The following is a 25,479-nucleotide window of genomic DNA, read 5'->3' on the forward strand; positions in this document are numbered from 1 at the left end:
AGGGGAAATTAACTGTTATTTTAATAGTTGCTAAGTGAATCATGAAGATGGAAAGATAGGACATGAGGAGGTGCTGTTTTTATCTGTGCCTGTTAGTTAAATAGAGGTTTGCAAGGCAGCATAGTTCTCGGCTGAGATTAGTTAATTTGATAGACAGTGGCAACTGGCAGGTTTCCTTCCAACATCCTGGACTAGAAATAGATAAACAGGCACATAGACATACAAAGCCTTTTGATTTATTCTAGAACAGCTAAAAGCCATTCACCCACCCAGCCACTCCAAATTCCAGCAAGTTTTGCATATCAAATGCAACTTTTACTTATGCAGATAATCCTTGACTTATGACCATAATGGAGACTGCCCATTAGTCATAAATCGTAGCGGTCATAGAGTGGGTCACCCATGTGACCAACCCAATTTTACTACACCTTTTCTTTACAGCAGTCATTAAGCAAATCCACAGTCACCAAGGAAATGCCAAACTTGTTAAGCAAACCCATTAATCACCATAGGTCTTTTTTTTTTGCTAAAAACTGGATGTGAACACCAATTTGGGGCAAAAACTTCATAAATCACATTCACGTGACTGCAGGATGCTGTAAATGGCTGTAATTGCGAGCTGGTTGCAGGACTGCCCAAAATGCAATCCTTTGATTACTGGGGCGTGGCTGGTGGAACTTTAGAATTGGGTCATAAGTATCTTTGGGGGGATGGTTGTAACTTTGAACATTCACTGTGAGTGGTCATAAGTTGACCACTATATCAGTGTTCTTGTGCCTTTCTCCTGAGCATTCTATGTAAGGCAGACATGTCAAACTCGCGATGTCACGTGACATCGCGCAACATATCAGGATGGTTTTGCCATTGCTGGCAATGGGGTGGGCATGGCTTCCGGATGACACGTCCGGCCCACAGGCCGGCAGTTTGACACCCCTGATGTAAGGGATTAGAAGCAATCAATTACCTTTTGTGGAAGAAAGACAGTTTCCATCTGTTTGGTGTTTATGCAAGGTCTGGTATCAGGGTATTTGTCATATGTGAGAAATAGTTGTCACAGTATAGCTCCCTGCAAAAAAAACCTCATTATCATTATAATAATGTAAATGGTTTACAACTTGTAATTTTGTTTATAGTGCACTTCTACACCCCAGTTAAGAAACAAGAGTAGTTAATCAAGAGTCATCAGGCTGCTTACAATTCTTTTAAAGGTTAGGATTACAAGACCACATGCCCTGAACTGAATATGAAATCCACATTCTTACTTTACATTTTTCAACAACATTATTTATTTGAAAGGTATGTTATAAGCAAGTTAATTGAAGGAAAAAATATTTGCAAGTGTTTGTGAGTGTGTAGAAACAAAGAGGTCACCAGAAAAAACAATAAATTTTCCAGAACATTTAAGTAACTTCAGAACGAATGCTTAAGATAGTTTACTATTGATGGCTATATAAAATATAGTATCCATTTATAGGTCAAAAGTAAGTCTTGTTAAATGTGGCTGGTTTTAATTAACTTTTTAATGGCTTTGAACATTTTTAGCCAACCCAGTTCATGCAGTTAGCTTATGGTTCAATGAATTGTGGAGCTCCAGGAAATAGATTAAGTCAGTGAAAAGGTGATGCCCATGAGTTTCATTGATAATTAACCAAATTTAAGAGATCAGTATTTATTTGAGGTACGATGCAAATAAATGCATTGTAGACTAAAATCTAGGATAAATTTAATTTACTAACTTCTTAAAGTAGCCCATAACGATTTCTGAATTAAAGTCACATTGACTTCAAGATCTTTTTTATTCATTTTTTTCATACATACAATAGTAATTTTTCATCCAATGTGCTGTCTGAGTTTACATGCTACTACATATTTAATTCCTAATCCTTTCTTCTTTCCTCCAGCCAATGGTAAAATAAATTCCAGGTTTGATAATAGTCCGTTTCTTCTTTTTCTTTCAATCTCATAATCAATCTGTCCATCTCTGCACATTCTAGTATTTTTTAATTATTTCTTCATCTGATGATAGTCCTTCATTATTCCAGTATTACGCAAATATAATTCTTGCTGCTGTTGTGACATGCAAAGTCAAGTATAAGCTTTATTAGTCTTTTCTGGCATTATACCTAATAAAAAAAGTTCAAGTTTAAAATCAACATGTTCTCCTAACATCTGTTCTAGCCAAGTATGTATCTTTTTCCAATAAATCTTTACTTTATCACATGTCCACCAAACATGATAATACGTGTTTATGTTTATATTTCCAACATCTATCTGACATATTTTTAAACATTTTTGCTAATCTTGCTGGTGGCAAGTTCCATCTATAAAACATTTTGTATAAGTTTTCTTTCTGGGAAGTTGACATTGTCAATTTATAGTTTTTTCCCCATAAATTTTCCCATTTTTCTAATTCTATATTATGACCAAACTTTTTCACCCATCTTATTGTTGTTTCTTTGATTTGTTCACTTACCATTTCTAAAGTTAATAAAAAATTATACATTTTCTTAATTTTTCATCCAAAGTCTACAATGTCTTATGAAACACAGTTCGTTCCTTATAAAATCCATACATTTTAACATCTCTATCATATTTAGTTTGCATTTGTAAATGTGTCCACCATGTTAGGTTGATACCCTGATTTTCCATTTCTTCTTTAGATTTTAAATTTCCTTCAGAGTTTAGAATATCTCTATATGTCCAGATTTTTTCAAAGTCCACTAACTTTGGGTGTACAAATGCTTCCATTGTTGATAACCACCCTGGAATTTTTAAATATATTTTACTTTTTATTTTTTCCCCATGTTGTTAACAGTGTATTTCTTCTATAATAATTTTGGAAATATTTATGAACTCTATTTTTCCCATACCGTAAGAAAGCGTACCACCCCAATTGTAAATCATGCCCCTCCAGAGTTTTTAAGAGTTATCCATTCTTTTACCCATGTTAATACAGATGCTTGATAATATAGAACCCACTCTGGTAGGCCAAATCCTCCATTTCCCTTGGCATCTTTCAGCAATTTCCATTTAATTCTAGCTTTCTTTCCTTGTCAAATAAATTTCAAAATTAGTGAGTTCAAATTTTCAAAAAAAAAATTCTCCAATTTTATAGGTATTGTTTGAAATAGAAATAAGATTTTTGGTAGTAAATTCATTTTCACTGTGGCAATTCTTCCTAAAGTTGATAGTTGCAAGTTTTTCCATTTTTCCAAATCCAGTTTTATTTGGGTCAATAATTTTGTGTAATTATCTTCTTTTGTTGTTGAACATCTTGCCATTTACTGTATACCCAGATATTTAACCTTTTTACCCATCTGCAATTCTGTCTTTTCTGATACATTTTTTTATCTGTAAGGTTTTTAACTATTACTTTAGTTTTTTCTCTATTTATTTTCAGTCCTGCCATTCTCCATACTGTTCTATCTTTCCCAATAGTTTAGGAATCATCTCCAAAGGTTCTTCTAAAATAAACACCAAATCATCAGCAAATGCTTGTAATTTATATATTTCACCTTTTATTTCTAATCCTTTAATTTCTGTGTCCTGTCTAATATTTCTATTCAAAACTTCCAAGGTAAAAATGAATAACAATGGAGATAGTAGACATCCTTGCCTTGTGGCTTTCCTTATCTCAAAGTTCTCCGTATAGTCTTCATTTACAATCACTTTCGCTGTTTGTTTATTGTATGTTGTTTTTATCATACTTATAAAATTCTGTCCAAAGTTCATTATTTGTAATTGTTGAATCACAAATTGCCAGGAAACATTATCAAATGCCTTTTGGGCATCCAGAAACAGCAATACCTTTTGTTTTCCTGGATGCAATTCATACTATTCTAATATATCCATTATCACTCTTAGATTGTTTTTAATTTGTCTCTTTGGTAAAAAAAAATTTCTGATCTGAATGTATAAATTCAGTTAAGTATCATTTCACTCTCCCTGCCATTATTGAAGCAAAGATTTTATAATCCACATTCAGTAACAATATCGGTCTGTAATTCTTTATCTGTGTCAAATCTGCATCTTCTTTTGGTATTAAAGTGATATTTGCTTTTATCTACATGTTTGGAAGTTTAGCCTTCAACAAGATGTCATTGCAAATGTCTTTCAATGGTTCACTTAGTATATCTTGTAGGGTTTTGTATAGCTCCGCCAGTAGTCCATCTAGCCCCCAGATATTTTTTTAAAAAAAATTGTCTTCTTATGGCCTCTGTTATTTCCATCATTGTTATTTTTTCCTCTAACATAGTCTTATAAGTTTCTGGAATTTTCGGAAAGTTATTTCCTTCCAAATATTGAATCATTCTCTCTCTTAGGATTTCTTCTATATCATAAAGTTTCTTGTAGTATTCTTTAATTATCTTTTTTATTTCTTCATTTTTAAATTGTAGACCACCTTTTTCATCTACTAATTTGTTTATAATTTTCTTCTCCTTCTGTTGTTTAACTTCATAAGCTAACCATCTTCCTGGTTTATTTGCATTTTCAAAAAAGTTTTGTTTTGCTCTATTTATTTGCTGTGCCAATTTTTCTGAGTCCAACAAATTTAATTTATGTTTTATTATTTCGATTTCTCTTTTCAAGGTCTTCTTTTGCAGATTCATTTGCAGTTCTGATTCTAATTTTCCAAATTTCTCTTTTAATAGTACATACTGCTGTCTTTTCTGTTTATTTTTCTTTGTCACGTCACATTTCTACTTTTTGTGGTTTTGAGCCAGTGTTGACTCCTGGCACCTGCCTGGACAAGTCCGTGCAGTTTTCTAGACAAGTTTTTTTTTCCTGGAATTGGTTTGCCATTGTCTCCTTCCTAGATCTGAGAGAGACACTGATTGACTCAAGGGTTCCCATCTGGCTTTGTGCTCAAGATGGGACTAGAACTCACAGTCTCCCAGTTTTTAGTCTGGTGCCTTAAGTACTGCACCAAACTGGCTCCAAAATTCAAGACTGGAGAGTATTAAAATTATATAATTGTTTTCCTGTCATCTGCAATAATATAATCCATTCTCTAGCTGGATGCTTTATTCTACTGCAGATTCCAGCACACCTGGTGAAATAATTTAAAAAAAACATGTGCAAACCTTTCAAAATGAAAAGAGAACCTGTCGGATTGGAGAAAATGAAGGTCATGGACTTGAATCCTCTCTTCCTAGTAGAGGTCTAATGAACAACAAGCCCAGTTCTCCAAAACTCTTAATTGATGTGGCCTTTGCTCCAGATTTGTTATTGAAATGTTAAAACCTGAGACAAGGCATATGCACCCATTTCAAGTATGGCATCACTGAGGGGAAGAAATTCAGCACCCATACAAGTCAGGCTGCATGTCCCTTTATGTTGTTTTTTTTTGCTATCACATCTCCTAGATACTGTATTCTGTCATGTTTCTAGTTCCTGTGCAAAAGCTATTCTTGCTCATTAAAAAGGAACAACGCTTGGTGTTTCAAAGCCCAGCTGCTGCTCCATCACCCTGGGGGGAAAGACATCATTTTTATGAATGTATTGTGGTGCACTGAAGAGATAAGAATTACTGTAATAGTGTTTCTCAACCTTAGCCACCTGAAGATGTGCGGACTTCAACTCCCAGAATTCCCCAGCCAGCACTGCAGACTTCAACTCCCAAAATTCCACCACAAGCATTTATTTGTTTGTTTCTCTTTCTTCTTGCATTTCTCCCCACTCCAGTCCACTTTTTTCTAATTCTTTTTTTCTGTTTCTTCATATTTTATCTGGTATGCCAAGTAATACTACATCAACTCTTTCCAATTGGACTTCTGACAGTAGGAAAATACGATCTACGGTAATTACTAAATAAATTGGTTTTCCATAATCACCTGCAAATGATGATGACCCTCTGCACTTTATGTTATTATCTTTCCTGGTTTTGCACCAAGCATTTTTATTTCCTTTTATTCAGTCTGATTTAGAGAAGTTATTTTTTTAAATGTAAACTAACAGAACTGTAGAGTTGTAAGGTACCACCGCGATCATCTAGTTCCACCGCTTCCAAAATGCAGGAAAACCAATTAAATCTTTTATAGGAAACTTGCTCCTTATACCCTTGGGCAAGGCTACAATATACCTGCACAGACAAAATGTTGAGCAAAGCCCAGCGCAAGTTTTGAGGCTGTCTAGCTATCCGCCAAAACCTGCAGGGGTCCTTCTTGGCAAATGGTTTCTCTCCAACTTGAGTGACATGTTAACAGTACCTCCATAGCCTCTGGAGGGTCTATAGATGGATACATGTGAAGAAAGTACAGCACAGCATTGCTGGCTGGGGAATCCTGGGAGTTGAAGTCTGCACATCTCCCAAGTGGCCAAAATCGAGAAACACTGCTCTAACAACAAGGAAATGCTGTGAAACCAGCAAACCTTCTGCCCATCTACCCTTCCCAATGCTGAAATCCATAGGATTTCATTTGTGTTCTTGACTAGTCCTTAGAACTGACCATCCTTGGAAGGTTAGGACACAGCAGTGTCTTTCTCCAAGCCGGTAATTTCCCAATAGATTTGGATTACACTTCCTGGTAAGGAGCAAGGCTGGAAATCCTGGAAATCCAAGCAGTGGTTGGGAAAGGATGGGAAGCACCTGAGGCTCATTCAACAGCCGCAAGATTAGTATCTTCTATCTACAACGTTCTCTCAGCCCGAAGACCCGGGTGGAATTTCCCAATTGCTTGTTGCCAATCCCTGGAATACAAAAGATACCGAATGGGGTGGGGTGGGGTGGCTTTCCCGGAGAAAAGGGGCTCTTCTGATGGCGGGTGGTGTTTGCGGGAGACGACAGTCCCGGCAAGAGGGTAAAATAGAGCCTTGGTGGAGCAGTGGGCTAATGCCTCCTTAAGTAACACCAGCTGCCTGCAATTAGTGCAGGTTCGAGTCCCACCAGGCTCAAGGTTGACTCAGCCTTCCATCCTTCCGAGGTAGGTAAAATGAGGACCCAGATTGTTGGGGGCAATTAAGCTGACTTTGTAATAATGCCGCTTGGGGTGTGTGTGAAAGCCCTAATAAGCAGGCATATACATAGAATGAAGCCTACTGCTAAGCTTGTAAGCCGCCCTGAGTCTTCGGAGAAGGGCGGGATATAAATGCAATTTAAAAAAAAATCGCCACCTCTTCCAGGATCAAGGTGTTTCAGCCCAGGAAGGAGACAGGAACCTCCCCGCAATCATGACTCTATTCGACTCAAATGCCAAAGGCGCAGGAGATCAACCCCAGCCCCGGACGGGGGTGGTTCACACGCCCAATAGGTGTGGATCTTCTTCATGTTTTTGTACAAACGCCCTATTAGTAGCCAAGCTGGCTCGGTCACGTGACGGAGCCGAAACGTGAAATCCGGCCGGTAGCCCGATCAAGTTTGGCTCCTCCCGAAAGACGCGCGGAGTCGCTTCTCCCCGAGCGCAGGAGAAAAAAACCCGCCGGAGGATCCCTTCATCGCTTCGGCCTCTTTCGGCCGCTGCCCCCGACCTGCCGGATCTAGGCGGCTCGCCAATGTCCTTCTGACTGGCTGTCGCTTCGTGCGGGCCACTTGGGCGGGAGAATGGAGAAACTCAATAAACTCACCGTGCCGGCGGGACAAAAACTCAGGTACGGCTTTCCACCCCACTCCGATCCGATCCGATCCCCACCACCCACCCACCCAGCCCGCTTGGCTTGGCATTTTTCCCGCTTTCTCCTTACGCAAAGAGGACGATCCGAAAGTTCTCGCCTTCCCCTGTCTTCTCTTAGTAGTAGAAGTACTAATAGTAGAAGCAGAAGTAGTAGTAGTAGAAGTAGTAGAAGCCGAGGCGCGAACTCGGGAGGAGACCATCATTATTAAGCAGCCCAGAAATCCGCAGAGGATTCAGAAGGACGAATGGGATGGTGGGCTTTGGGATCGCCCGGGCATCTTTCCAAATGGTCTACCTGTGCGGCAGGTAGGATGATGACCCGATCCCCCTTTCCCTCTCGGGGAGCGTTTCTACACCTTAAACCTGGCGGATCTTTTCTCAGTAGAAGGAGATTGTTTTGCCTCGAGTAGCAACTTGCCGTAAAACCACGCTAGTGTATCCAACAAACCGACTGCATTTTTTTTATAGACACCTCTGTTTGCGAGGCAGCGTGCATGGATAACGTTCATAACCTTTGGCGGTCACGTGTTTGTTCAAGTAAGCTACTGTACTTCCTCAAGTCCTTGATTTCTCACTGGACGCAGGAAGCTTTCTTCCGTAGCACAGGGGTTGTGTGCATAAGAACACAGCGGCGCTGCTTGTACTACACAGAGTCAGGCAGTTGGTCTAGCCTTGCGGTGATTGGCAAAGGATCTGCAGATTCTATGCTGGAGTTTTCCCAGCACCAGTAACAGAATTTGAACTATCCTGCACATCATACACTAGACCAGGTGTATCCTTTTTATGTGATACCGGTTTTCATCTGATGTTGCTCTACTGCCTTGGGAATGATCATGGCACCAGTCCATATTTGATAATGATGCAATGTAGCTTGTAGGACTTGGACTTGTGGAATTTGCCACTTAGACACTTCAACAAAGTTTGAATGCGTTGCTAAAAGTTAGATGTGCGTGCGTGTGAGTGTACACACTTTCTTAGATTTCTACATAGACAAAACAAAGACACAAAATAAAAAGGGAAAATGTGGGAGAAATGCAAGGAGGAAGGAAAGGGAAAGGAAAGGAAGTAATTTCCAACTTCCTTCAGTATGGTGATAAAAATTTAAAATACATTAACCATTTTCTCTAAAATTCAATAAAAGGTAAAGGTTCCCCCGCACATGCGTGCTAGTCGTTTCCAACTCTAGGGGCTGGTGCTCATCTCCGTTTCAAAGCTGAAGAGCCAGCGCTTGTCCGAGGACGTCTCCGTGGTCATGTGGCCGGCATGACTAGACGCCAAAGGCGCACAGAACGCTGTTACCTTCCCACCGTAGTGGTCCCTGTTTTTCTACTTGCATTTTTACGTGCTTTAGAACTGCTAGGTTGGCAGAAGCTGGGACGAGTAACAGGCACTCACTCTATTACGCGGCACTCGGGATTCAACCCGCCAAACTGCCGACCATCTGATCGACAAGCTCAGCGTCGTAACCCACTGTATTTTCACAGTATTTGTATAATCATAAACAGTTCTAATTGTCAAATCTCAAAATTAAAATTTCATTTCTTTCAGATTCAAGCAAAAAGTTCAGAAGTAGTCTGCATGTGGAAAAAAGCTAGACAAAGTCTTTTCTTTAATCAAAGCAGTTAGATTTGCCTTCCCCTCCAGTTCCATTAACCTGGCCATCCATTCTTCCATTGTGGGAATCTGCAAATGCTTCCATCTCTGTGCATTAAAAAGTTAGATGCTTTTGACTGCAAGAATGAAACCAAAGAAGAATGTGCAAAAGCTAAGAGACTGGGAATAATTTCATTCTTTACATTGCAAATCTCAGCAATGCACATATGTATTATTCCAGTAATCTGAGGACTTTTTATCTCGGTTTATCAGTGGGTACGTGGTGGCTCAGTGGGTTAGGACGCTGAGCTTGTCGATCGGAAGGTTGGCAGTTTGGCGGGTTGAATCCTGAGTGCCGTGTAGCAGAGTGAACGCCTGTTACTTGTCCCAGCTTCTGCCAACCTAGCAGTTTGAAAGCATGTAAAAATGCAAGTAGAAAAATAGGGACCACTACGGTGGGAAGGTAAGAGTGTTCCGTGCGCCTTTGGCATCTAGTCATGCTGGCCACATGACCACGGAGATGTCCTCAGACAAGTGCTGGCTCTTCGGCTTTGAAACGGAGATGAGCACCGGCCCCTAGAGTCGGAAATGACTAGCACGCATGTGCGGAGGAACCTTTACCTTTATCTGTGGGTGAGAGCATTGCTGAGAGTTCTCTGAAAATGAATACTGTGTAAAGTCATTAAAAGTGCAGTCAACCCAGCAAAAGACAAACACAGATCAGAAGCCAAGTGAAACAGAGAAAGTGTAGAACCTGGTTAAAATTTAAAAAAAATGAATCTAAGACATTTCATGAATCTGCGAACAGAGGAAATTGCATGCATCTGCTGAATTGTTCATAGTCTCTTAAAATGAATGGGTACTGCAGGAACATCTGGAGAAAGCATGCATATTTTTCTGATGTCTTGAGTTGGCTTTATTAAAGTCTTTTCTTAATACATTTTTCTTTTGCCCAGTGTGATTCCCCCTTCCTACTGGCAAAGCTGGCATCCAGGAGCCAATTCAGAACATCTGGTTTGTGAAGAGAAAGATGAGGGCAGTTCAGGGGGGTGATATTTAAGAGATGAAATGGGCATCACTTGGAAAATCCTTTGTTGAGACCAGAGATAACTGGTTGGCATAAAAAGAAGAACCGTGGATCTCAAAATAAGCCTTAGTGTTGTTCATTATACATAGTCCTCAGTTTATAACCAGCCGTTTAATGACTGCCAAGAACAGTCCTGCAGTGATTGTTAGATGGTTTTGGTGGATAGCTAGACTCATCCTTAAAATTCATTCTGGGCTTTGTGGACAATATTTTGTCTGCGCAGGTCCACTGTAGCCTTGCCGAACTGAACAGGAGGCAAGTTTGCCTATGAAAGACTTAATTGGTTTTCCTGCACCTTGCAGATGGCTGAAGTAGGTAATTGCTGTGGTCCTTTCCAATTCTACCATTGTATAATTCTACAAAATCAAAAATTTAACTTCTCTAAATCAGAATGAATAGAAGGAAATAAAAATGCTTAGAAGAGGTATGAAGAAGTCTTCATACAAGAATGATGAAGGTTACACAAATATGGGGTAGAGAGTTATCACCTTTTACAGGTGATAATGGAAAACCAATTCATCCAATAATTCATATAGGCCATATTTTCCTACTATCACAAGACAACTTGTAAAGAGTTGATTGTACATACCAGGTAGTGTTACCAGGCATTAATATTAGAAATGAAATACTGTAATTATAAGTTGAGTTTTATTCTTGTTACTGTTTATTTTAAATCTGTGGGATTGAAATTGAGTGGTTGTACTGTCCATCACTCACAAGCAAACCTGTATTTTATTCATTTATTTATAAAATTTATTATACTGCTGACTGAGATCTCTTGGCAGTTTATAATAAAGCACAAACTCAGAACTGAAATCTGAATTGTTAAAAACTGTTTAGAATTGCCATTCTAAATGTTAAGAAAAGCTGTAAGTTCAAGACCCTTTTGAACATGAGCAAAGAGTCAACTGTGATTCATGCTTCTGTCATAACCTCCTTGGATTACTATAATATTCTTTGCATGGGACTCTCCCTTGAAGACTACTCAGAAACTGCAACTGGTTCAAAATGCAGCATCTCACTCATTGATGATTCAGTTACCCCAGTCATAAAGAACTGGTGTTCTGAGCCCTAGGTTTCCAGTACAATTCAAATCGTTAGTTTTAAGGTATAATAATACTCTGTAAGGTTCGGCTTCTAAATAAACTGAAGACTGTCTTCTTTACATAGAAACATTCTGTGCAATGCATAGCCCTTACCAATTTCTAGCAATATTCTTCCAGTACTAAAGGGTGAAGTGGGTAGGGATTCACAGATAGTTATTTTCTGTCATAGTCCCTAAGGGCCTTCTGAAGTCAGAAAAATTTGAATGGTTCTGGAGGACATTTGGGGTGATGGATAGCTGCCATATGCATCTTCTTTTACAATACTGCTTTTTTATGATAGACTTGTGTTTTAATGTTGTTCATGTATTTACAGATGTAAACAGCTGGATATCTTTGTAGGTTACACTGATATTACAGTGGTTAGGCTTCTCATTAGGTCCTAAAGGGTTGATTTCAAATCACTGTCAGAGAATCCTGTATAGGTGAATCTGTTTAGAGGATCTCGATGGTAGGAGGTCATCTAGAGCATTGGCCCCAGGGACCGGTTCCACGGAGAAAGGTTTTTCTGTGGACTGGAGGGGGCGTGTTTTTGCTTGTTGCCTACATTCCACAGATGGGGCTTCGCTTTTTTGCACGACCTGGTTACTGGCATGCTGCATCCCGGTACTGGTCCACAGACCGGGGGTTGGGAACCTCTGATATAGAAAGAAAAAATCTCAAGTTCTTTTGAGTAACCATATCTCAATATAGAACAGAGTCTAAGCTTTTAAAATCTAGGCTTACCTGAAGTTTTGCTAGGCCAGAATCTCACAAGAAGTGCTCAAGGTTAGCCATGACTGTATTTTCTTCTTTCAGTGTTTACAACATTGTAAACCTTAAGGATTGCTTGTGTCTGAAGAAAATGGTTAGGTGACGGTTAATTGCGTGGCTTGGTTGGGAGATCATTTCCATTTCCTGGTTGTGTAGTCTCCTGAGATTTTGCTCAGCTTGCATCATTTGAACTAGGAAAACTCTTCTTTGGGTTTTAAATCATTATTTTTCTGATCTAGTTTTGTCTAAATGCTATGTTCTTAATACCTGGTTGTCATTGTTTTCAAGAATAACTTTTTAAATATTTATCACGTCATTGCTGCCTTGATGGGGAATCTTTCTAGATAGCAGACTACAAGTGCTTTATATAAAGTGTAACAGTAATTTTTACTATTAGGAAATTTTGTCCCACATTAATCCCTAGGCAGGATTATATTTCTTCTTTACAATCAGCAGGCATAGACAAATCAATAATTTGTCTAGTTTTGACCAACATTTCCAAATAAAACTTTTCTGTTGATCCTAAGAACACTTTTAGAATCTTATAGAAGAGGAACAAGTTTTACAGGACAAGATAGAGACTGATCTAAACATAGATTTAAAAATGATGGGCTAAAAGTATGATATGGGAAAAGATCTTTCACTGAACACACAAAAGAAACTGGTTGGTGTCTTTAGTATTAGTATTGTATGGCATTGTTACATCAACCAGGAGACCACAATGCTTTTGTGAACACCTAGAGGCAAAGAAAGTCATAATCAAAAGCCAACATGGCTTTGTCAAAAACAGATCATGCCAGACAGAACTTATTGCATTCTTTGACAAAGTGACAAAATTAGTGGACCAGAGGAATGCTGTGGATATAATTTACTTGAACTTCATTAAGGCATTTGATAAAGTAGACCACAATCCACTACTTCATAAGATACAAAAATGAGGGTTAGACAGTATCAGCATCAGATGGATTTGTAACTGGCTGACCAACCACATTCAATCGGTAGTCCTCAATGGAACTGCATCTATATGGAGGGAATTTTGTAATGGAGTAATCCAAGGCACTGTTTTAGGCCCAGTACTCTTCAACATCTTCATTAATGATTTGGATGACAGGATAGATGGGGAACTCATCAAATTTGCAGATGACACCAAGCTGGCAGGAATAGCCAACACTCTAGAAAATAAACTCATGATACAGAAGGATCTTGACAGACTCTATCTAGCAAAATGAAATTCAATGGTTAAAAAAGTAAGATTCTGCATTTAGGCAATAAAAACCAAATGCACAAGTATAGTATAGGTGGTACCTGGCTTAATACCAGTAGTAGGAGCTGTGAGAGAGATCTTGGAGTCCTAGTGGACAATCACTTCAATATGAGCCAGCAGTGTGCTGCAGCTACCAAAAAAGCCAACACAGTTCTAGGCTGCATTAACAGAGGGATAGAATCAAGATTACGTGAAGTGTTAGTACCACTTTATAATGCCTTGGTAAAGACCACATTTGGAATACTGCATCCAGTTTTGGATATATTTATAGATAAAAAATGGGATATGGGCAGAAGCAATTGTTTGTTATATTTTAAGAAAAGGTGATAAGTTATTAAAATTTCTTTGCATATTTCTTTTTCTTTATTATTTATTCTTTCTTTTTTATGTTTCTATTTTTTCTTTTTTACGCTTCTATTTTTTTCTTGCCTCCCACTTGGAAGGTTGAGAGTGTAATCCTAGGCAGTGATAGGCAGGGCGCAAAAAGAATATATCTGCTGCAAACTGCACATAGGCATCAGGAAGGGCATCCGGCCAGTAAACACTTAGCCCCATTCAGTCATCCCAACTCTGCCCCGATAAAAAAATTACAAGTTGTAAAAAGAAACAGAAATTTTTTTTTAGTATGTCTTAGTTTTTCCTTTGCAATTGTAAATTTTAATAAAATTAGTATTTAAAAAACTGGTTATGTGTGTATTCAGCACCTGTCCTCTGGCAATACTTGGGTTTGATTTAATCTAGCTTTTCCTAAAGTGGTAATCTTCAGATATGTTGAAACTTTAGCTGCTAGAATTTCTACTCAGTACTAAGCAAGCTGGCAAAATATTTTGGAAACTGACATTCCAACACACCTGAGACTCCCACCCATACTTCTACATAGTTTAAAATAGTTTGCCAAGTTATGATGTGTAATCAGAAGTGATCCCCATTGGTGACATGGTAGCTTCCTTCTCCATGAATAGGCTTATCTCCATGTCTTGAAAGGTGAGCAAAATAATTTCTCTTTAGGATAAATACTTTCATTAAATTTAAACTTATTAAAATAAACAAGTGTTTCTTTATATAATGAACTACGTTGAACAGAAGCAATAGCCTGCATAAGCAGTTTTTCCTCATGTTGTCTAAATGCAGGTAGTCCTCAGGTTATGACTATAATGGAGCGCACCCATCATGATCATGATGGTCATCAAGTGGGTTGGTCACATGACTGTACCGATTTTACAACGCTTTTTCAGGTGGTCATTAAGCGAATGCCACAGTCATTAAGCAAGCCAACAGTTCGCCATGGGTGTGCTTTTGCTGAAAACCAGAAGCGTATGCCAGTTTTCAGCAAAAGCGTTATAAAATGTGACTACAGGACACTGCAAATGGTTGTAAATGCTACCCAGTTCCCAGGCAACCAAAATGCAGTCACATGACTGTGGGGGAGGGGGGGAACCTGAACGTTTGAACTTTGAATCTGGATGCTAAGTACCCTCCAGATAGGTCTGTCAGAACTTCAAACAGTCTGAACAACTGGTCAAGAATGATCTGTACTATTAATAGACTTCTTTACAAACGTGAAGGTAAAAACAGCAGAATGTCACTCCTATTAGTGATATTTGACTGACTATCACTAGGTATTGCATCTTATGATTTATGATGAAGTGTTGTATTTCATGATTTATAATGAATGTATTTTCATGTTGTATATAATCATGATTATCACTATTACTTCTATGTACACTGAGAGCTTATGCACCAAAGACAAATTCTTTGTGTGTCCAACCACACTTGACCAATAAAAGAATTCTATTCTATTCTATTCTATTCTATTCTATTCTATTCTATTCTATTCTATTCTATTCTATTCTATTCTATTCTATTCTATTCTATTCTATTCTATTCTGTTAAAAATCTACATTATGTTCCTTTAACTGCAGTGAGAAGAGAGACTTTTTTTATTTCTTTTTCAGATAGGATGGGATAATGGTAGATTTAGAGTTCAGAATTGATAGCAACCACTCAAAAATATCGCTTTATTTATTTTTATTTTTTTAGCCTATCAGCATAGTCCTTGGATTTTTCACAAAACTGCAAAAAAAAATCCAATAATAAATATAACATGCAAGAAGACATATAAATAGTATAAAAACCTATTTAAATTAATTCTCATTTTGGAAAAGTTTTTAAAAAAAATAAAATAAGCCATTTGGCTCTTAAAGATACATTTTAAAGCTGGCTTAAAGCAAGAACAGATGGTCATCCCGGTACTGTATTGGGAAATTCCCCAGATATGGCGCAACCACAGAGAAATGAGTGGCTGCTATGAAAATAAACCTCCTAAGGTGATCTCTGTTTTGGAAGAGGAAGTCTTATGTGGGTGTCCTAAGCTCAGATGGATCAAGTTTTTAAAAATAGCAAGGGTATAAAGATTACACTATTATTAGTGTAAAGCAGGGCTTTTCAACCGGTGGTACGCGTACCACCAGTGGTACGCAAGCCCCTGGCTGGTGGTACGTGAGCCCAGCCTAGCTAATTATAGTGGGGGAGAGAATGAGTCAAAACGGAGCCGCACAGACCTGGAGATCAGCTGGAGCTGCAGAGCTTGCCAGAATCCCCAGGATCTGTAGCAACATGCTAATCGGAGCTTCTGGTGCACCCGGAAGAGAAAAGGAGAAGGGCAGAGAGAAGAAAAGGTATAAAAGGGGCAGACTGGCCTGTTTTCAGAGGAACAGTGAGCGGAGCAGTCAGCAAGGAAGGGTGAGTGAGCAAGTGCTGTGTTTGGGGGGGAAGGGCTAGCAAGAGAACGGCTCCTGCCCAGCTTGCTTGCAGAAAACATACTGCTTGCTAAATGAAGCCCCAGGATCAGCACCGGGTAGCCCGCTGATCCTGGGGCTTCTCTTAGCAAGCAGCCTATTTCCACAAGCAAGTGAGCCGGGCAGGAGCCCGGGATCAGCTGAGCCATGCTCAGAAGTCTCGCTCAGAAACGCTGATCCTGGGTTCCTGCCCAGCTCACTTGCTTGCAGAAAATAGGTTGTTTGCTAAGTAAGCTGGGCAGGAGCCCGGGATCAGCGTTTCTGAGCGTAACTTCTGAGCATGGCTCAGCTGATCCCAGGCTCCTGCCCGGCTCACTTAGCAAGCAGCCTCTTTTCTCCAAACGAGCTGGGCTGGAGCCCAGGCGACAACAGTGCTTGCGGCTTTTCTGCAGCGCAGACCCGAGGGCTGCTTTGTTCCCACTCAGCCTCTCACAGGACCCGGGCTGCCTGCACTGGCAGGAAATGGGCACTTCTTTTTCTGCAGCGATGGAACGCAGGCATCGCTTGGCAACAGACTCTGAGAGATGCGCCTTTGCAGTGGGTTTCCCCTTCTGTTAGATATTGGAGGTTTGAAAGGCAAGCTGCTTCCGGGGCGTAAAAGTAGAGGGTCCAAACGGCGAGAGTGACGCAGCTCTCTGACTCTGCTTCAGGCTGAAACAGTCTCAAAGTTGGGTCCGGAGATTACTTCGCCCAAAGGAAGGGTGACTTGGTGGCAATGCGGGTTTGTCTCCCTTCCTTTGGAGGAGGGAGAAAAGCATCACTCTCTTCCTTCGGACGGGTGCAAATATAACTTAAGAACAGTAGCAATGCAGCCAGAAATGGGTATCTTTCGACAGCGCTGGGGAGAGCTATGGGAAGAACAATGTACACGGAGAGGATTGGGGAACTGGCTCAAACGCTGGGCTCCGGTATGGGAAAAATGACTGGGAGAAGTAGCCGGTTCATAATGTATGTGCCTGAAAACGGGAGGTGAACCAGCGACATCCCCGCCCTGCCTGTGTATGCGCGGAGGCTGAGGCACATGCGCTCTCCTCTGCCTCTGTGCGCACACAGGCAGGGCCGTGATGTCGGTGGTTTACTTCACCCAGCCGCTTTGTGTGGATGAGAATGCGCCACTAGCTGCCAAAACCAGGCTGGGATCTGGGCGGCGTAGCACAGGACAGTGGGAGGGAGGGAGGGAGGGAAGGAAGGAAGGGACAAAGGAGAGAAGGAAAGGAAAGGAAGGAAGGAAGGAAGGGACAATGGGAGAGAGGGAGGGCACCCATCCCAGTCCCTCTCCCCTCCACCAGAGACCCATGGATTTCCCCCCCCCCCGGCACCCTGCAACCTGAGTGATCAGCTGGCCACACCCCCAGCCATTGATCACATGACCCTGGGACACTGAATGTTATAAGTATGAATCAGTTGCCAAGCATCCGAATGTAAATCACATGATCCTGGGGATGCTGCAACAGTCATAAGTGTGAAAAATGGTCATAATTCACTTTTTTCAGTGCCGTAGTAACTTCGAACAGTCACTAAGCAAATTGTTGTAAGTAGAGGACTACCTGTACTTTATCATTTTTTCCTTCTTTTTTTTTTGGTCAAGTTTTAGACACCTTGCTGGGTGACCTGTGGTACTCGGATATTGCCTTATCCTAAAAGTGGTACAATGGGTGAAAAGGTTGAAAAACCCTGGTGTCAAGATTTGAAACAGTGGTATAAAGCAGAGGTCTTCAACCTTGGCAGCTTTAAGACTTGTGGACTTCAACTCCCAGAATTCCTCAGTCAGCTTGGCTGACTGAGGAATTCTGGGAGTTGAAGTCCACAAGTCTTAAAGCTGCCAAGGTTGCGGACCTCTGGTAAATGGATCAATTTGATTGCAGCATTTTGATGATTGGTACACCAAAGGACAGATGTACATTAAATGCATTACAGCAGTGTTTCTCAATCTTTTCTTCACCATGGACTCCCTTTTGTGGCCACAGACTATGGCCACAGACCCCCACGAGTTGACTCAAGATTTAAATCCTAATATTCCTTCAAGCCTGCATGGACCCCCTGTAATGACATCACACGTCCCCCCCCCCCGGGGTCTGTGGACCACAGGTTGAGAACCACTGCATTACAGAAATCATTTTGGAGGTTATCAGGAAAGACACCTTTGGTTTTTTATCATTGGTAGCCAAAGCTGATAAAAAGAGTGTCTAGGCACACTTTTTAAGGTATTAAGATCATTCCCAAGTTCTGTTTCTGCTTTTGGAGATAGCGTCATTTCATCTAATATAATCAGATTTAGCACCATGCTAGAATTATGATCCCTTGCATAAATGGAGTATCTCCATTTGATTTTATCAACTGATTTTCCTTCAGCCATCACATAACTATCCTTGGGTAGACATTTAGACCCCATTACCTGATGATGTTAAAACAAAGAATTGGATCTGAATGTAGTTGTTATGCTAATAACAGTTCACTCTAAAGCTCCCAATTTCTTTCTGTGGTTTCAGTTTATTTCTAAAGCAAGGGTCCCCAACCCCCGGTCCATGGACCAGTACTGGTCTGTGGCATGCCAGCAACCAGGCCACACAAACAAGCAAAGCCCCCTCCACAAGATGCAGGCAGCACACAAAACCACACACCCTCCAGTCTGTGGAAAAACCTCTCTCCATGGAACCGGTCCCTGGTGCCCAAAAGGTTGGGGACTTCTGGTCTAGAGATATCAGGGACAAAATGAAATCTTGAGGGACCTCAAGAAACATTGCAGATAAGTGCCCCCCCCAATTCTCAGAATTGTCCAGTCCAGAAGGAAAACATATTCAATAATATCAAAATTTGCTGAGCAATCTAGGAGAATCATCCATTAGGCTGACCAGGCCAGGCTCAATCTCATAACTTACTAAAAAAGCCAGCTTGAAACAGATGTAGAGAATCCATTTCATTTAGGACTGTCTGCAGGTGAGAAGCTGTCTCTTTGCAATTACCTTGCCCAGTTATGGAAAGTTAGAAACTGGCCTGGAATTGGGAAGCAAAGGAGTTCTTAAAATAAGTGCCTCTATTAAATAAGAAGGCAATTTCCCATGTAAGAAAGGCAGTGATAATTCTTAGCAGCCAATTCCAGAGCTTCCTGGCAGGTGGACATAACCCATGTTGGACACATAATGCACTGCCCCCCAAAACAACTATCCACATCCTTAGAATTATTGATTGAAATTGGTCTAGTTTAATCATAGAGGAAGAACACCTGGACCTTCTCTGACTTTAAATCTAAAATGGTGTGTTGAAGTCAACTCAGTTCTAAGAAACTTGTTGAAAGCATCCAATTCTGTAAATTCTAATTTCGAATGTAGAGGAACAGATGTTAATTCTTCCACCACTTTGGTCAGTTCAGATGAACAAATCTGCAGATGGCGTTCAAAAATATTGCTTCTCCTTTTTGTGTGGACTGCCACAGCAGAGCGTCTCCAATTGTCTATTTGTTGTTTCTTTAAAAGATTTGAGGAAAGTTTCCTACCATCTGTGCTCAGATCTTTTTCCATGCTACTTTCTGTTCTACATCTCATGTTACATCTATCCATAATTCTTGTTTGAATAAGGCCAAGACATTTATACTTTTATATGTAATTAAATAGCAAATGGTATGTACTAATTGTTTAGTTTATGAAAATAAGGAGGACATTTAAAACAAATTTAGAGAGAAAAGGGAGAGAAGGTATCCTCTCCTGTACTCTTAGAAAGTTTATATCAACTTTTATTAGACTTTATATTGTTAATCTTTTCTGAAGAAAAAAAGCTCAGAACAATAGTTCCTAAATAAAATACAAAGTATTGGTAGAGTTGTCTTTTTGATGTTGCATAATTTGACTCTATAATGGTCTATATTTGACACAGTCCTCACATTTTATACATGTTTGAAATAACATAGTCACTGTATTGAATATTCTTGTAGTTTTTCTATTTAAGCTGCAAGCCAGTAGATGATGATGATGATGAAATAATAATAATAATAATAATAATAATAATAATAATAATAATAATAATAATAATAATAATAATAATAATAATAGTTGGAAGAGACCTTGGAAGTCTTCTAGTCCAACCCCCTGCTCAGGCAGGAAACCCTATACCAGGGGTAGGCAACCTTGGCTCTTTTATGACTCATGGACTTCAACTCCCATGGCTCAGGAATTCTGGGAGTTGAAGTCCATGAGTCATAAAAGAGCCAAGGTTACCTACCCCTGCCCTATACCATTTCAGACAAATGGCTGTCCAGTCTCGTCTTAAAAACTTCCAGTGTTGCAGCCTACACAGCTTCTGGAGGCAGGTTGTTCCACTGATTAATTGTTCTAACTATCAGAAAATTTCTCCTTAGTTCTAGGTTGCTTCTCTCCTTGACTAGTTTCCATCCGTTGCTTCTTCTCCTGCCTTCAGGTGCTTTGGAGAATAGCTTGACTCCCCCTTCTTTGTGGCAACCCCTTAGATATTGGAACACTGCTATCATGTCACCCCTAGTTCTTCTCTTCATTAAAGGTGATTCTGCAGGTAGGCTCTCATGAACTCAATAAGCAAAAGAAATTCTACAGAATTCCACTACTACTTTGTCTTCTCCCCTCTTGTGTAATTGTACAGAAATCCATTGCTTTTTAAAAATTCTTCAAATGTCCTCTTCTACTAATTTAGCAGATCAAAGAAAGTGTATCACTGGAAATACAAATTGACAGCTCTGTCAACTCTGCCAATTAAGCTAACCAATTAATCACATGAAATGTCAGTTTTCAATCAGAGGTTAAAGCAGGAAGAACTAATTTTTAAAGTTTTTCTGTTACATCTTTTTGACGAGACTTCTTTCTCTTCGAAAAATACATGATTAAAAAGGCTATTTAAAATAATTGGAACATTCAGTTTCTAAACACTTAAATTAGAAAAAAGTTTTAATTGGCTCAATTTGTTTCAATAATAACCAAAGGTATATGCAATTACTCCTGGGAAAAATTATCTATATGTGGTCAATCAGAGTGGACATCAACTTAATGACATCTAGCTAATCAAAATTTTCAATTAAGCAGATAATCTAGGACCGTGGTGGCGAACCTGTGGCACGGGTGCCACAGGTGGCACGCAGAGCTCTCTCTGTGGGCACATGTGCCGTCACCCCAGTCCTAGGCCTTCAGCTGGGTTTTATAAAACCTTTTCGCTTTAGGCCTCTGCCGCCATATACCCCCCAAAAAAGGTTTAATTAATCAACTTCTTGTGGGGGGAAAAAAAGTTCTCGCAAAGTTGGAATTGATTGATTGAACTTTTTAGTCCCACCCAGTCTGCAGCTACCACTGCAGCCATGCCCACCCAATTGGCCACGCCCACCCAAAGGGCCATGCCCACCCAGCACCCAATGATACATAAGTGGGCTTTGGGTTGCAGTTTGGGCGCTTGGTCTCTAAAAAGTTCACCATCACTGATCTAGGACATGGGTCGGCAACCTGCGGCTCCGGAGCCGCATGCGGCTCTTTGAGCCGTCTCTTGCGGCTCCTAGCCGCCCGGTGCGCGCGCACCTCTTCCAACGGGCAGTGGTGCGCGCGCACCTCTCCAAATGGAGAGTGGCACCGCCCGTTTGGAGAGGTGCACGCGCACCTCCCCGAATGGGCGGAGGTGCGCGCGCACCTCCCCAAACCTTTGGAGAGGTGTGCGCGTACCTCCGCGCGAATGGGCAGCGGTGCCGCTCTTTGAGGAAGCTGCCGCGGCCCGTCTGTGAAGCTGCCGAAAGCGGCAGCTTCCTCAAAGAGCGGCGCCCCTGCCCATTCCGAGAGGTGCGCGCGCACCTCTCCGAACGACCGGAGTTGCGCGCGCACCTCCCCAAACCTTTGGGGAGGTGCGCGCGTACCTCCGCGCGAACGGGCAGCGGTGCCGCTCTTTGAGGAAGCTGCAGCTTAGCAGACGGGCCGCGGCAGCTTCCTCAAAGAGCGGCGCCGCTGCCCCTTCGCGCGGAGGTACGCGCGCACCTCCCCAAAGGTTTGGGGAGGTGCGCGCGCAACTCCGGTCGTTCGGAGAGGTGCGCGCGCACCTCTCGGAATGGGCAGGGGCGCCGCTCTTTGAGGAAGCTGCCGCGGCCCGTCTGCTAAGCTGCCGCTTTCGGCAGCTTCACAGACGGGCCGCGGCAGCTTCCTCAAAGAGCGGCACCGCTGCCCATTCACGCGGAGGTACGCGCGCACCTCCGGTCGTTCGGAGAGGTGCGCGCGCACCTCTCGGAATGGGCAGGGGCGCCGCTCTTTGAGGAAGCTGCCACGGCCCATCTGCAAAGCTGCCGAAAGCGGCAGCTTTGCAGACGGGCCGTCGCCGTCGGGCAACCGGGAACCGGTTCCATCTCATTTTTTAAAAAATGGCAGCCGCGTGCGTCCGCGCATGCGCAAAAAACCTTTTTGCGCATGCGCATGCATGGACACACGCACGCGGCTCCCTCTTTTTTTAATTTGTGATGGAACCGGTTCCCAGTGGCTCTTTTTCTTTTTTAGGTTGCCGACCCCTGATCTAGGATAACACTAAGTTTTTCTTCTTCTGAACTATATTACATCTTCATTTCTTCTTTGCTTTTTCTCCTTTTTCTAATACATCTGTTTTATAATGGCTGGGTTTATAAGCCACTCTGAGACACGCCAAGGCCAATCCATTTTAGCCTGCTCTATTGTGGGAACGTATTTAATTTATATTCAGTGTATCATGCAATCTCAGATAATTGGACTGAATAAATCATAGTTAATTTTGCCAGAGATTACTATTTCACACAAACATACATGTTATAATTGTTTCCATTGTTCATCATTTTATACTCTTGCCAATTTAATTTTAAACAGTTATGGTTCCTTTAGATAGATTTTAGATAATTTTAAATCAGGTGTCTCCAAATCTAGCAACTTTAAGACTTGTGGATTTCAACTCCCAGAATTTCTCAGCTGGGAGTTGAAGTCCACAAGTCTTAAAGTTGCCAAGTTTGGAGACCTCTAATTTATAAAATTAGGAATCTTAGTACAGAGAAAAAGTTGAACACGGAAGTACTCATAAGTGGGTCAGCCACCTCAAAATGTGGTCCTGACAATCTAAAATCTGGTCCACAAACATGAAAGGAGTGGCTTTTGATTATCTGGACACATCTGCTTTTTTGAGCTTGTTGTCCCCCATCATCGACGTACATGCTTGGGAAATGGGTAGAATCAAACCAAATCACAGCAGGATTACTAGTATAAGTTATTTCTTTTGTTATAACTTTGTTGTTGTTAGTTGTGAAGTCGTGTCCGACCCATCGCAACCCTATGGACAACGTTCCTCCAGGTCTTCCTGTCCTCTACCATCTTCTGGAGTCCATTTAGGCTCACGCCTACTGCTTCAGTGATTCCATCCAGCCACCTCATTCTCTGTCGTCCCCTTCTTCTATTGCCCTCAATCTTTCCCAGCATTAGGCTCTTCTCCAGTGAGTCCTTCCTTCTCATTAGGTGGCCAAAGTATTTGAGTTTCAACTTCAGGATCTGGCCTACTAAAGAGCAGTCAGGGTTGATCTCCTCTAGGACTGACCGGTTTGATCACCTTGCAGTCCAAGGGATTCGCAGGAGTCTTCTCCAGCACCATAGTTCAAAGGCCTCAATTCTTTGTTGCTCAGCCTTTCTTATGGTCCAACTTTCACAGCCATACATTGCAACTGGGAAGACCATAGCCTTGACTATTCTCACTTTTGTTGGTAGGGTGATGTCTCTGCTTTTTAGTATGCCATCTAAGATTTGCCATGCTTTCCTCCCCAGGAGCAAGCGTCTTTTAATTTCTTAGCTGCAGTCCCCATCTGTGGTGATCTTGGAGTCCAGGAAAATAAAATCTGTCACTACCTCCATTTCTTCCCTATCTATTTGCCAGGAATTGAGAGGGCCGGATGCCATGATCTTGGTTTTCTTAATGTTAAGTTTTAAGCCAACTTTTGCACTCTTCTTCTTCACCTGCAACAAGAGGCTATTTAGTTCCTCTTCACTTTCTGCCATTAGAGTGGTGTCATCTGCATATCTTAGGTTGTTGATATTTCTCCCGGCAATCATAATTCAAACTTTTGATTCATGATGTGCTCTGCATATAAATTAAATAGGCAGGGCGACAGTATACAGCCTTGCCGGACTCCTTTCCCAATTTTGAACCAATCTGTGGTTCTGTGTCCAGTTCTCACTGTTGCTTCTTGACCCACATATAGGTTTTTCAAGAGAAAAATAAGATGGTTTGGTACTCCCATCTCTTCAAGAACTTGCCACAGTTTATTGTGATCCACACAATCAAATGCTTTAGCATAGTCAATGAAGCAGAAGTAGATGTTTTTCTGGAACTCCGTAGCTTTCTCCATGATCCAGCGTATGTTGGCAATTTGATCTCTAGTTCCTCTGCCTCTTCGAAATCCTGCCTGTACTTCTGGTAGTTCTCGATTCACATACTGCTGGAGTCTAGCTTGTAGGATTTTAAGCATAACTTTACTAGCATGTGAAATAAGTGCAATGGTACAATAGTTTGAACATTCTTTGGCACTGCCTTTCTTTGGAATAGGAATGTAAACTGATCTTTTCCAATCCTGTGGCCACTGTTGAGTTTTCCAAATTTGCTGGCAAATTGAGTGTAGCACTTTTACTGCATCGTCTTTTAAGATTTTGAATAGCTCAGCTGGAATACTGTCACCTCCACTAGCTTTGTTGTTGCTTAGCTTTCCTAAGGCCCACTTCACTTCACATTCTAGGATGTCTGGCTCAAGGTCAGTGACCACCTCATCGTGGTTATCAGGGACGTTAAGCTCGTTCTTGTATAGTTCTTCTGTGTAATTTTGCCACCTCTTCTTAATCTCTTCTGCCTCTATTAGGTCCCTGCCATTTTGGTCTTTTATCATGCCCATTTTTGCATGAAACGTTCCCTTCATCTCTCCAATTTTCTTGAAGAGATCTCTGGTCCTCCCTATTCTATTGTTTTCTTCTATTTCTTTGCACTGTTTATTTAAGAAAGCATTCTTATCTCTTCTAGCTATTCTCTGGAATTCTGCATTCAATTGGGGGTATCTTTCTTTTTCTCCCTTGGCTTTCGCTTCCTTCCTTTCCTCAGCTATTTGCAAAGCTTCCTCAGACAGCCATTTTGCTTTCTTGCATTTCTTTTTCTTTGGGATGGTTTTAGTTGCTACCTCTTGTACAATGTTGCGAACCGCAGGCACTCTGTCTATCAGATCTAATTCCTTAAATCTATTTGTCACTGCTAAAAACTTTTTTCCTCTTTGAGTAAAGATTCAGCTCTG

At 41.0% G+C, this 25,479-nt stretch overlaps 1 protein-coding gene across 2 annotated transcripts in view; it reads left to right on the plus strand.

Annotated features, from left to right (window-relative positions):
* Nucleotides 1–7,380: 7,380 nt before the first annotated feature.
* BLNK (B cell linker) overlaps nt 7,381–25,479 on the plus strand; it is a 70,733-nt gene continuing 52,634 nt past the window's right edge. For both annotated transcript variants that reach the window (XM_081328892.1, XM_081328893.1), the window contains exon 1: nt 7,381–7,587. In XM_081328892.1, coding sequence (XP_081185018.1) covers nt 7,541–7,587 — 47 coding nt within the window. In that variant the 5' untranslated portion in view covers nt 7,381–7,540. The remainder of the gene's footprint in view (nt 7,588–25,479) is intronic.

This window comes from Vipera berus, assembly GCF_964194415.1.
Source record: "Vipera berus genome assembly, chromosome: 5".
Classification (NCBI taxonomy): Eukaryota; Metazoa; Chordata; class Lepidosauria; order Squamata; family Viperidae; genus Vipera; species Vipera berus.